Genomic DNA, 13,149 nt, shown 5'->3' with positions numbered 1-13,149 from the left:
AACCTTTTATGTTGTCATCTAGGCACTGTCCATGTGGCATGCAGATGAAATGGTGGTTACAGGGTTTCACCAATACTGTGTCACTTCGTGTATTAGAGTGCAAACAGTGGATAGGCCTACACCTATCCACAAAGATGAAATAGTACGTAACTCTCCCGAGTTTGCTTACCACCACAACACAATAGCTAGTCACATACTTGATTCAGTGGTTTTTCTGTAGTTTGTGGTTTGTTTTGCTAGAGCTGGGGTGATGAGTTCTAACAAATAGTTAAATGTTGCACGTGCGAAAGTGTACCATGCACTGCTCATCATTAAAACCTTCCACAGTGAACATAAAGCTTGTCCGTGACGTTAATTTTTGACCCAAATGTTTCCGTTTGTCGCAGTGCTGAATTTTAGTATGGTGCCAATTGTGAACAACATAAAGGCTCTCCTCCTGTGTAAGTATTGGCGTCGAGTTTTAGCCCACTCACCCAAAAATACCGCCCTTCACCTGCAGAAATAACACTGGACAGATTACAGACTGTAACCAGCTGCATTAAGCTGTCATTTGCATCCAGAAACAGAAGGAATCCACAATAATACAGTAACTTCATACTGCATAGTTGCTGCTGATCTCTTTGGCCATGATTACAGCAATACAGTCACTGGCCACTTTTTGTGACAACTCGTTTTAACAGCCTGCTATGTCATCTATATGAGCCTCTGTGGTCCCCTTTATGACTCATCTTGAAAATGCAGGGCTGACACGGATCTAGTGTGAAAGGTGGCGAGACGGGATATACCTGGGTCCAAAGTGCGGTGTTTGGATTTCAACATGGATTGAAGCCGTGTTCATTATCCCGTGTCTGGCCCTGGATTTTTGTGTGAAAGGGGTATAAATGGTCTTGCACACTGATGGTCCAAAAAATAGTGTAATCTGTAGGATGGACCTATACACACACTTATACAAGCCTTTGCTTTGCTATATTTCAATGTTGCTGGCAGCGTGTTAATGCTTGGTAAAATACAATAGAATTCTACAGGAGTGCCCAATAAGTACCCGAACGCTATGCTGCAGACCTTTGAGAAAACATTTCTAGCACTCCGTTAAAAGCAATATCAAAGTACAAAATTTTGTCTATTCTTTTTACTAGGTCTAGTGTTTTCAATGCGCTCGTGTGTGCAAACCCTATTAGACAGGGGGTATTGATTTCTCCCACACTCCAAAGACATACTGGAAGATTATTTGGCTTCTGACAAAATTAACACTTGTGTGGATCCTTGTGGTAGGGAAGATGGATTGTAAGCTCCATGGGGGAAGGGACTGATGTGGATGATTAAATAGTCTCTGTAAAGCTCTGCAGAATATTAAGATGATTTATAAATGTTGTTAGTAATAATTTCTATTATACTTGACCACTAAGAATGGCATTAACTGCCAACTCTAGGCCCAATTATTTCTATTAGCCAATTTCTGCAACATGGGACAGAACAATGAGCATGTCAGGCTCTTTGTGCAACTCTTTTTTGAAGGTACCTGCATATTTTTTAGGTCCCTTTCTTAGTGCCAATGCTCATGATATGGATAATCAATTCACACAAAATGGAAGTTGAATTAAAGCTGATTATAAAATGATAGGATGCTTAAGAGTTAACGAGTTATAGTGCATAAATATATATTGGCAAATTAAGCTGTTATTCTTTTGAGACAATATTGCTTAAGGTATGTGGGGAAACATGTCTAAAAAGTATTTAACTGAAATGTGCCCTCCATTAAGGGAATAGGGAATCTGTGGTACCGTAAATTAGCACCTGATAAGATGTGGCAAGATTAACTTGGGTTAATGCCTATATCTGGGGGATGAGGGGAGATGTTGATAGTTCTTGAAATGTGGAGTGATATTATTGGTCTAAAGTCTTATATGATGCTTTTATCTACGTATTAGTCTGTGGTTTTAAGGTATAAATATGCTTGCAAAAGTAATATGAATTTGCGATTATTCTAATTTTAATTGAACGGTCTGTATTGCGCATACATAAATAAATTGAAAATATTCTGAAGAGATTTAGTTTTTGGATTATTTCTGCAAAAATCGGTAACACTCAGCTTGCATGATTAGGGAAGCATGTAATCAGCCTGACCACCTTGCAGGCTAGTTACTAATAAATAGGGGGACCCCATATTGAGGGATATAATTATTTAATCTGTACATACAGAGTAGGTCCCTTTTATGAGATGAGCTCTGTTACAACTAGTTTACAGACAAGGGACCTATTTTAACTTCAATGTTCTCTTTCACTTTATCTCGTTTTATGGCAGCATTTATGGTGTCACATGTTTCAATAAATACTTTAATATATGTAGTGACCACCAGGATTTACAGAGAAATATAAGTGCCATTATTTGTTGTATGAGGGAAAACCTTTTTTTTTTTTTTTTTTTTTTTTTATATTGATTTAGTTTCCATAAACTGATGTTTCCGAATGTTTAGTATCTGTTCATTCATCATTTAGTGATTATACTGTTATAAACCAGGTATATACTTGTAATTTGGTACTATTTGTTTGTTAGGTGTGCAATAAACTTTATATATTTTCAGAGAGCCATTCTCCCCTGGTGAATAGTGTTATTTTCCATTTGGATTATCACAATTGAGATATTATATTAATAGGAATTATTATTCCAAATTGGAGCAATATTTGTGTCAGGCGCAGTCCCCGAACTTCCCCTAGGTGCTGGAGAAGGACGCATGCCTACTCACGCGGCTCTAGGCAATGGGACGCTCTTCCTGGTTCTGGGCAGCCGCACTTCCCATTGCTAGACAACGGGACGCTTTCCACTGGCTTCTGCCGGCAGTCAGCTGCAGCTGATCGCCAAATATACTCCCCACCTATCAGGGGTCACTTCCATGTATTTAAGGCACCTCCTGTTAGTGTTTTGGTGCCACAGTATTGGTTCACACCAGCTCCAGTGTTCCTGTTACCTGTATCTTGCATCTGTGTTTTGGCTCCTGACCTTTGGCTTGATTCTTGGACTACCCTCTCATTTATCCTTGGTATTGCATTACCTGTTCTGGTTTTGATCTTTGGCTTCCCTCTGACCATCCTCTGGATCATCCTTGTGTACTTCGCTATTGGTTGGCTTTGACCCGTACCACGCTACCGCACTGGTGACTAATTCAGAGAACTGCGACCTGCTCACCTCACGCAGCCAACTCCATACCTCCTTGCCGAGGTCCCTAGTGAACACAGGGGTGCGTTAGACTCCGTGCCTCCTTATTTAGTGGCAATACCAGCACCAATATTCTGACAATTTGTTTTGATGCCAGCACTGTATCATTTTGGTTTTGTATTTCATTTAAAAATAAGACTCTAAGGGGCATATTCAATTGTCGTCGGAAACGCCGTTATTACGGTAGTTTTCTCGCTGGATTTCAGCTCGCAGCTCCCTGAGCCGCGAGCTGAAATCCAGCTATTACCGTAATAACGGTAATAGTTTTAACGCGGCAGGAAAAATAAAGAATTGAATATGCCCTTAAGAAAGGTCCTTTTATTACAGCTGCGACACCAATACAAATGAATATGTAATATAACTAATAAGAAAAATACTTAAGTTCTATCCTGTAATCGATAAGCTCAGCGAAGGATTGTGTTTAGTAGTATATCCATACGATTTCTTAAACCGTGTGCAATAGTAGATTACATCTGTTATGTGAATCAATTTTTATATTTAATAGGCTGCCTCCTTGTATAAGTCAGTTAAAGACAGACTGTTGGACAATGATACTAGAAAATTTTGAGATGTTATTAAATTTGATTAAAATCTGATTTAACACGTCTCTGTTCTTTACAGCTCATGTATCACTTTTTATGAAGTCCACAGGGACACCACCATACAATATGGTACCAGTACATATGTGACTTGATATTTAGTTACTTACCTGCTGATCAGGTCTGCATGGATGATAATTGAAATTTTATTTTTGGACATTCTAAAAGCACGTATTTGGTAAACTGTTTTTCACGGTTTTGCTTCAGATTCATTGTTATGAATAAACCTCAAAGTACAAGTATTCTGGAATATGGAAGGAACAATTTCAAATAAGCATAGGTCTGAAAGCCCACAGAAGAAGCCAAATTGTGTCTGGTTGAATTTATTAGTTTCATTATTTAGGTATGCAGTAATTTTATCCTGGCTGCTATATGACATATTTTATGTAGGAGTATGGATGTTGCATGATATTGTTTCCAGTAATTTTCTTGAATGAAAGACCTGGTAAGCCAGTTTATCTTCATAATTTCTCAAGACCTTCTATTGGAAACCCAAGATAAAAGATCAGGCTTTTTTCAGAATAGGGCGCTATTTCTCCGACACAGGTGAGTCTTAGCCATATACTGTATATTTTTTTTAATTTTTTTTTAAAGGCTAATAGGCGCCATATACCGCCTCTATAGTACATTGTATAACAATGTTCTTTTATTGGGATCTAATTGGGTATCGGGCCTCCTCATCGGTGCCTTGCCCAAGTCTGCTTCCATCTATCTTCATATTTAGGTATTGGTGGTGGTTTTGAAGCCAGTGTCATATGATAAAGCATGGAGATGTCCTTTGTTTAAAAGCCTCTAATAACCGGTCCATCAAAGGGAGTTGGGTTTTGGCAAATGCTTTCCTTTGGAAGCAAATTAATAAAATGTTAGATTTGGATATATTGAAAGGTCTTATTACCTCCTCTTCATCAACGTCATCCACCATCCTTATATCCCTTTTTTTGCCAACGAGAAAAATGAGTTGGGTGACTACTTCATAAAGGGGTGAGGAGTAATGGAAATTGGATATACCCATCTGGTCTCGATTTGTAAGCTATGCCCAGAGCTAGAAGCATTGAGGTAACCCCCCACATTAAGTAAAACTTGTGTTGATGAAAACCAAGCCACCGTTGACTTAGGTGGGGTTCAAGATAGTAATGTCTGTATGACCTCTGCCCTTGTTTGTAGTTGGATTGTTTAGGTAAAAAATACAAAAATTGATTTCTTGGTTCTTTGTCACTTCAAACAAAATGCACTAGTCATTTATGGATCCAAATGAGGCCAGGTTCACTATCTGAACTGACAGCATTATAAATTTGAGTGTTTTTGTCCTATTCCAGCAATATTTTTAGCATTGTTTGTGGGAAAAACTGATTGAGAAATGCACTATTACAGTTTTCTTTTTAATAAATCTACAGTGGAAAGTCAACAGAAGAGTGAACTCTGCATTTTAAGCTTATATTTGACAGATGCAAAGCTTTTATTTTATACTGTTCTTTAACTGATATGGGTGAATACATTTTGCAAACAAAGCATATGTTCTTATTTTATTGCCTAGGTGTCAACAGTAGATAATCTTGCAACTCCCAGTGACAATGATATAGTTCAGATTGATGGGACAGGAGACACCTCCTCTGATGAAGAGCTAGGAACTATGAAAGATATCGATGAGAATGAATTTCTTGGCATTATTGACACCGAAGATCTTAAAGCTCTGGAGGAGGATTCTGGGTCAAACGATTCAACTAGCAATAGTAGTGATGATGAAGATCCAGAGATTGATATAATTGAAGAGGTACATGTACATTTATGGATGATGTATTAGGTAAAGTAGGTGGACTTTCTCGTGTTGATTGCACAAATTATTGATTGGTCAGGAGAGACTGCAATCGCTGAAGCACCAGGGCTTATTTGGCCAGGATGTAAGAAGATCTTACAGTGTTCTCTCATCCAACTATGTGCAGCCATCATTGTCCAGATACACTGCTACAAAGTTTATAGTTTCTGCTGGCATCAGACACAGTGTAGTCCATCCACTTTCAACCAAATTGCTTCTAGAAGTATATTAGACCAAACCATAAATATTTGCTTATTCAGCATGGTACCTGGGAGCTTTGAAGATCCACTTGTTTTCTGTGGAATAATATTGTTTAGTTAGGTTGCTGTGAGTTAGAGACTTCAGTGCCGCTTTACAATTGTCTGGCCATCCCATGCTCACTTCAAACTCCATTTTGTGTTGCTTTTTCCACAGGTGGTAGCTCTCAAATACTAGTTCATGCCACCATGCAGAAGTGGAGAGATAGATGGGGATAGTGTAAATGCAGCTGTACTATTGCAAAGATGCAATGGATGATTTGTGTAGTTTTTTGTTACATTCATTACTACAGGCCAACCTTTCCCCACCATTACTGCCTTTTAAAAAGTCACAAAGCCAGAAAACAAGGGTTCACAGAAAGTTACTGCAAATGATATTTCTGAGGTCGTAATAATAAAACAAAATACATACATACACATCTCTTAGGAACATGTTAGCGTTATTAAATGTTATTTAAATATGGAATTGCCTTCTGCATATTAATATACAAGATCAGAACAAGTATTTTGTATAGGTATATTTTATACACACAGTTAATACACAAGTGTAATATGACCCAGTTTATGATGTCTTATGATAAGCAATATGCCCCACCTTGATCACTTATTAGTTCACTTGTGGGACTGTGACTTGTACAATGTGTAATGCTAGAGTAAAAGGGTATCTGTTTTGCCCCTAAAGCGGGTCCTATCATGCCCTTTCCCTGGAAGTTTGTTATTTCTCTGCTAGCACTGAGGGTGCAATGGTGTGGTGTATATATGTTAATAACTGATCCCATTAATTATGGATTAAATACTTTGCAATCTTTCATACCCTTTTAAGTCAATGTCTAACACTCCGTTACCCATAACCTAGCTATTTGTCAATATCTAACCATTCATTACCTATGGCATCTCTGGCCTTTCTGTCAATATCTAACTAATCATTACCCATGACTCAGCTCTCTCTGTCATGACATTTCATGATTGTGATAATTTTCATCAATATCTAACTATGTGTTACCAATGACACCTCCGATGTCATTAACTGGCATCTCTATACAACCTTCCTATGCTTTCGTCTTGTACCACAACCAACCATAGACAAAGTTGTCACGATTATAATACATTAAAGTATCACAACCAGAAGTCCATAATTACTTATGCGACAGTGTTCTCCCCAGAACCTATTTCCTGGGTACTCCACCCGACTGTTTTTGCTTGCCTACCCTGCTCTTAGAGCCCAACAAAGTCATATTATAATAGAATAAACATTTTTTTCTTCCTATTAGAACAGTCACTATGTGAGCACTACAGCCAGCAGTGTGTATTAGACCACTGACCACCAGTCTGACCAGTCCTTGCAGGTGTGGGCAATAACCTCCAACATTTTTCATTATCATTGCAAAGTATTACAACTGCCCCAACCCGGCTGCTACTTAATGCCTCCTGGCTGGAAATATTTTCTGGGGAGAATGCTGTGCGAATTTCCTTACGCGTGTAAAATCTCTTATTCAGACACCCGCCTTATCAAAATCTAAAGACACGCTGGCCAATACAGGAAATCCAGCAGGAAGTCCCACTGCCATTTACGCCCCTAGCCCCCTGCGCTATTACATCAACTCGGAGGACGTTGCAAGGAGCAAACGCTCCTTCACAGCTAGATAAGCAAGTGAAATTTTTGATTGCCAATTAATTGCACAGTCTTTAATGACTACAATCATGGATTTGAATCTGCAGCCAACACTTTTGTAGCAGCTGAGTGGTGTGGGGATTTATTAAGTTTAGCACCTAAGTTGTATTTTTTTTTTTTCTTGATTGAGACTCCTTGCAAGAGAAGAAATGCCAATTCCTTAACTCATTTCTGTTGCAGATTTAAGAAAAATATTGTTCTGAAACTGACTGACTCCAAATGTTTCATTATTGTAATGCAGTTATTTCATTATTTAGTTCTTGTCATGTGCAAACTAATTTCTGGGCATATAAATCTGCAAATATGTGTTTGTGAATTAATTCCTAGTAATAGCGTGACTTGACTCGGAGGCACTGTTTGTATCAATGTGTTTGATTATGTTAAATGCCTCTGTTTTCCTCAGATGGGACATTTATGGCAGGTCGCAAAATGGAAGCCTTTGAAATGTCTCTTTTAGGACAGTGAAATGCCTCAAACCCAGACATGTCGACTGTGGAGACAGGGTTATTTGTTAAAGACAAATTGAAGCTGAATAGATTCACAGGAAAATATCATATATATATTTTCTCCAATATTATACTTACCGGAGGCATATGTGGTATGCAGATGAAGGGGAACTTATGACCTGTTATGTGGAGGTAAAATCATGTTTGTAAGCCATACTGGTGAAAAGTTAGGACAAGGAAGTTAAAACCTGACTTAGATGTTTCTCCAACAGAGTCATAAAACCCTGATTTGCATTTACACAAACCTTTCAGTTCTGACATTACAGGAAGGGGGGCTGTGGGCCCTGCATTATGGTTTTTAAACTGTAGTTAACTGTAAGAATTTGTTCACTTTTGGGAGTCAATCTGATATTGAAGAGTGTCCCATTTTTTTGCTTCTCCCAACACCAGAAACTTGATTATACGTGAGTTGTCAATTCTGTCTTTTATCATTTTTATTTTATAAGAAACCATTGCATTATATTTGTCATTTTATTAATTGTTTTATCTTAAGCATTGTGGATGTATTTTCAATATTAAATTACACTTAATAAGTTCAAGTCTCTGGGGCATATTCAATTAACAATCACGGCCGCGATTACATGTGGCTGCACGGGTCCCGGTACTGCAACGTTGTGGATTTTGTGCATAGAAATCCACAATTTTGCGGTACCGTAATGGCACGTTACACACACACAGCCACACCCACGAATACTAATTGAATACCCCCATCTGTGTTCTTTCAAATTTACACAACAGCTTGGCTAAAACGCTACGTAGTTGAAAACCGGGGAGAACATTCATCATCATCATCCATCCATCATCATCCATCCATCCATCATCATCATCATCCATCCATCCATCATCATCCATCCATCCATCATCCATCCATCATCCATCATCCATGATCATGATCATCATCAACATTTATTTATATAGTGCCAGCAAATTCCGTAGCGCTTTACATTGTAGTCTATGTTAACTCTGATTAAAGTAAATTGTGCTAGATTAATTCTAAGGGAGGACCTAAGGCTTCCTAAATAAGTGTCACCTCTTCATAAAAACTTTGGTGGTAGCATAGTTGTTACGGCTAGTGTGTGGCATAGGTAGGGAAGGATTTAATCATTTTGGACAGACCAGGTGGTAGTTTTTAATGAACCCTTTGCCACATACACGTCACACAGGCTCAAGTGACATGACAGTTTTTAATTTTTTTGTAATTTTTTTTATGTCCAAGATATGACTAAGTGTATTCTATTTTGTATTAATAAGCTGATGATTTACATTAGTATATTTGGTGCATTTACTTTTTTTTTTTTTTTTGTTTTTTTTTTTTGTTTTTTTTTAATGAATTCCTGCTGACACATCTTTAGAAATCAATTTAATGTTATTGATTTGTGCTGTATAAGTCTGTGTTGCACTATTGTCTCAGCCTGCTTCAAATGTGTTAATTTAGAAGCAATGAAGAGAAACACTTATCATTTGATCTTTAAACTGTTGCATAAATTAAAAGTTTCCTTTAGTGAGACGTAATGATAGAATTGGTCAGCCACAAATTTACACTAAAATGTTAGATTAAATTTCAGCCTGCCAAGCATATATAATGTTATACAATAATTATTTAGGAAGTCCGCATTCTAAAATAAATACTATAGTAATCGTTATTAAATTTGCAGAATTGCATACACTTCTTTGAAATCTCTAAATTTGACATTATATATATATATATATATATATATATATATATATATATATATATATATATATATATATATATACATATATACATTTTATCTGTTCTGTTGAATACTTCTTATTTACGTATTATGTAATTACATTAGCATACCTGCTTGGCTGATTGCAAGTCAACATTAGATTCTATGATTTATTTAGACTTCTAACTGAGGGTTACCTATCATGGTCTAGTGAAAATATTATATATATATATATATATATATATATATATATATATATATATATATATATATATATATATATATATTCACCACCACCACCCTTTGCTAGTTGTTTAGGCAAGGGTGCATTTCCTAATAATTGAGTTTTAATTAGATCATGTTTAATTGTGGTTTTGTGGACCTCAGTAGAGGCTTTGGAGAGTGCACTGCCCATTTAGAGACAGACGAGGCTGCAGCCTGGCAGAGACCACAAGGAAGAGAGACAAGGGACACTGTCATGTCAGGCTATGCTTGTATTGGGGAAGGATTTGGGGCTAGGATTTAACAATAATTAACACAATAGAAAGTGCAAACAACTCTCTAATACCTTACTTAAGTTACTATTGTGTGGTATTCTTAAATTCCCATTAAATTTCACATCAATACATTATGGACATTATTTTATAATCAATAAAAATAAGTGGGGTTTTTTTTGGTTTTTTTTAAGATCATCACAGCAACTCATACTATGTACACTTATAATCGTATAATTGCAGTCTTAACAGTCTGAATCTTCAATATTATGGGTGCGGTACTCCTATTTTCTCTTAACAGTCCTACACGATATGTATTCAGGACCATAGGTCCTCTAGTAGTCCAAAATTAAGTTCTGAGTGTCACAGTTCTGTTCTGTTATTAAATAAAATTGATATTGAAGGTATGGACCCCCACTTTTCAGTCCAGTCTGTGTGTGGTGGAGATTTACTGAAATGGGTAGTCTCTCCTGGACTACAATGTATACTCTGGCAATATTTTCACCTGACCAGGCCTTATATGTACAGTTTATGATCTTTGGTAAGTGTAATATTCAAGTCATTGTATGTTGTCACTTAGCTTACTGAGGCGGTATAAATACTCCCTCTTTTTCTAGCACTGGATCAGTTTTGGAGTAATTACTCCCATTTTAAAAAAAACAAAATTCTGACCCAAACTCTCTTAAATTACCGCCCCATCTCTCAGCTCCCATGCCCCTCCAAGCTTCTCGATAGAATTGCCTACACTCGCCTCACACACTTTTTTTTACAGCAAACAACCTATTGGATCCTCTTTAGTCAGGCTTTCGCTTTCAACACTCCACAGTAATTCCGTGAGCTCAAAGCACAGCTAGGGGCGGGAGAGGGGAAGGTCCGCATACGACGGAGCCCAAGAGGGAGGGCACGGATGACAGGGAGACCCCCAGAGGGGGGGAGAGGAGGGAGCGAGCGAGAGGGGATGGGGGAAAGAGGTTCCTCGAGGAGGAGGGCAAGGTAGCTGGAGAGCAGAGTTAAAAGTGGTGAAGACAGGAGGAGAGGTGACCCTGCTCAAAGGAGCGTACAATCTAAGGGGTGGGGTAGACAGACAGAGAGACACGGGGGAGAGAGGGAGAGAACGAGGAACGGAGGATAAGGGAAGGGGAAGAGGCAGAAGAAAAGGTAGGAAATTAAGTGATTACCTATCTTTGATGAGAGCAAAAAATAATAACCATTACCATCTTCTAATTCTCCTGGATCTCTCTGCTGCATTTGACACTGTTGACCACTCTCTCCTCATAAAATGCTACAATCCCTAGGTCTTGAAGGCACTGTCCTATCCTGGTTCTCATCCTACCTATCTAATCGCTCTTTCAGTGTTAATTTCTCTGGATCCACCTCTGCTCTGCTTCCTTTATCAGTTGAGTACCGCAAGGCTCAGTCCTAGGTCCTCTGCTATTCTCTATCTACACCACTTCTCTTGGAAAACTAAGAAGCTCCTTTTGAATTTCAGTATCATCTCTATGCGGATGATACACAAATCTATCCTCTCCTGATCTTTCACCATCTGTGTTGTCTCGCGTTACTGACTGTCTTTCTGCCATTTCATCCTGGATGTCTTCTCGCCAACTCAAATGCAATCTTTCAAAAACTGAATTAATAATATTCCCACCCAAAAACAGAAGCTTTGTGCCTGACATTTCATTTTCTGTTGATAACATGACCATAAATCCCACCCTGCAAGCTCATTGCCTAGGTGTAATCCTTGACTCACAACTGTCATTTATTCCCCACATCAACTCTATATCTAAATCATGTTACATACACCTAAAGAACATTTCCAGAATACATATCTCACACAAGACACCGCAAAAACATTAATTCATGCACTCATCTCCGCATCGACTATTGCAATTCCCTCCTTACTGGTCTTTCCAAAGTCAGACTTGAACCCCTACAATCTATTTTGCACGCAGCGGCTAGATTGATTTTCCTTGCAAACCGTTATTCCTCTGCTGAGCCACTCTGTCAGTCTCTACATTGGCTGCCTGTATTTCAACGAATCCAATATAAAATTCTTCTACTAACATATAAGGCCGTCAACAAAATTGCACCGACATACATTTCCTCACTTGTCTCAAAATATTTCCCAACTCAACACCTCCGTTCTGAACAAGATCTACGTCTCTCTTCCACTCTCATCACATCCTCCCATTCTCGATTACAGGATTTTTTCCGGGCTGCACCCACTTTGTGGAATGCCCTCCCTCGTACAGTAAGACTCTCCTCTAGTCTTCAAACCTTCAAGCGTTCACTGAAAACCCACCTCTTCAGACAAGGTTATGATATTCCTCAACCAACATCTTAATCTCCCTAGATTACCCTATTTCCATCATCTACACAGCTAGCGCAAGACACCAACCCCCTGATCAACATTGCCACACACACAGCCCACTCAATACTTATACCAGCATTCTAGCTGGTCCATTGTGCAATATGATGTAGCACATGCTCTTGTGTTTCAAACTCCTATAGATTGTAAGCTTGCGTGCAGGGTTCTCTTACCTCTGTCTGTATGTATTACCCAGTATTGTCTTATTAATGTTTGTTCCCAATCGTAAAGCGCTACGGAATTTGCTGGTGCTATATAAATAAATGTTGATGATGGTTAACGTGTAAACTCGCACAACGCCGTCTACAACTTTACTGCAAACTTATTCCAAATTGACCATCTGACACATAGAGCATATTAACAGCTAATATTATTGCATCATTTAATGCCTTATAATTTTTTCATTCTAACATCCTTTTATACTTAAACTTATTAGTGTGGCAGTCCAGGACACTACACAAATATGCAACATTTGGCATGTTGAAAACCAATATATCTATCAATAGAAAACATTTTTCAGAATTTTGATTTA

The 13,149-nt window shown here is 38.1% G+C and overlaps 1 protein-coding gene across 4 annotated transcripts in view; it reads left to right on the top strand.

Moving 5' to 3' along the window:
• Window positions 1–13,149, top strand: part of GTF2A1L (general transcription factor IIA subunit 1 like) — a 93,560-nt gene that overhangs the window by 60,081 nt on the left and 20,330 nt on the right. For 3 of the 4 annotated variants that reach the window (XM_075204099.1, XM_075204102.1, XM_075204100.1), the window contains one exon: window positions 5,348–5,584. The exons of the other annotated variant lie outside the window; for it this stretch is intronic. In XM_075204099.1, the coding sequence (XP_075060200.1) occupies window positions 5,348–5,584 (237 nt within the window). The remainder of the gene's footprint in view (window positions 1–5,347; window positions 5,585–13,149) is intronic. 4 annotated transcript variants of the gene reach the window in all.

Source organism: Mixophyes fleayi, chromosome 3, assembly GCF_038048845.1.
Source record: "Mixophyes fleayi isolate aMixFle1 chromosome 3, aMixFle1.hap1, whole genome shotgun sequence".
In the NCBI taxonomy this organism is placed as follows: Eukaryota; Metazoa; Chordata; class Amphibia; order Anura; family Limnodynastidae; genus Mixophyes; species Mixophyes fleayi.
The sequence above is the reverse complement of the archived record's forward strand: the minus strand, read 5'-3'. Positions and strand labels throughout refer to the sequence as shown.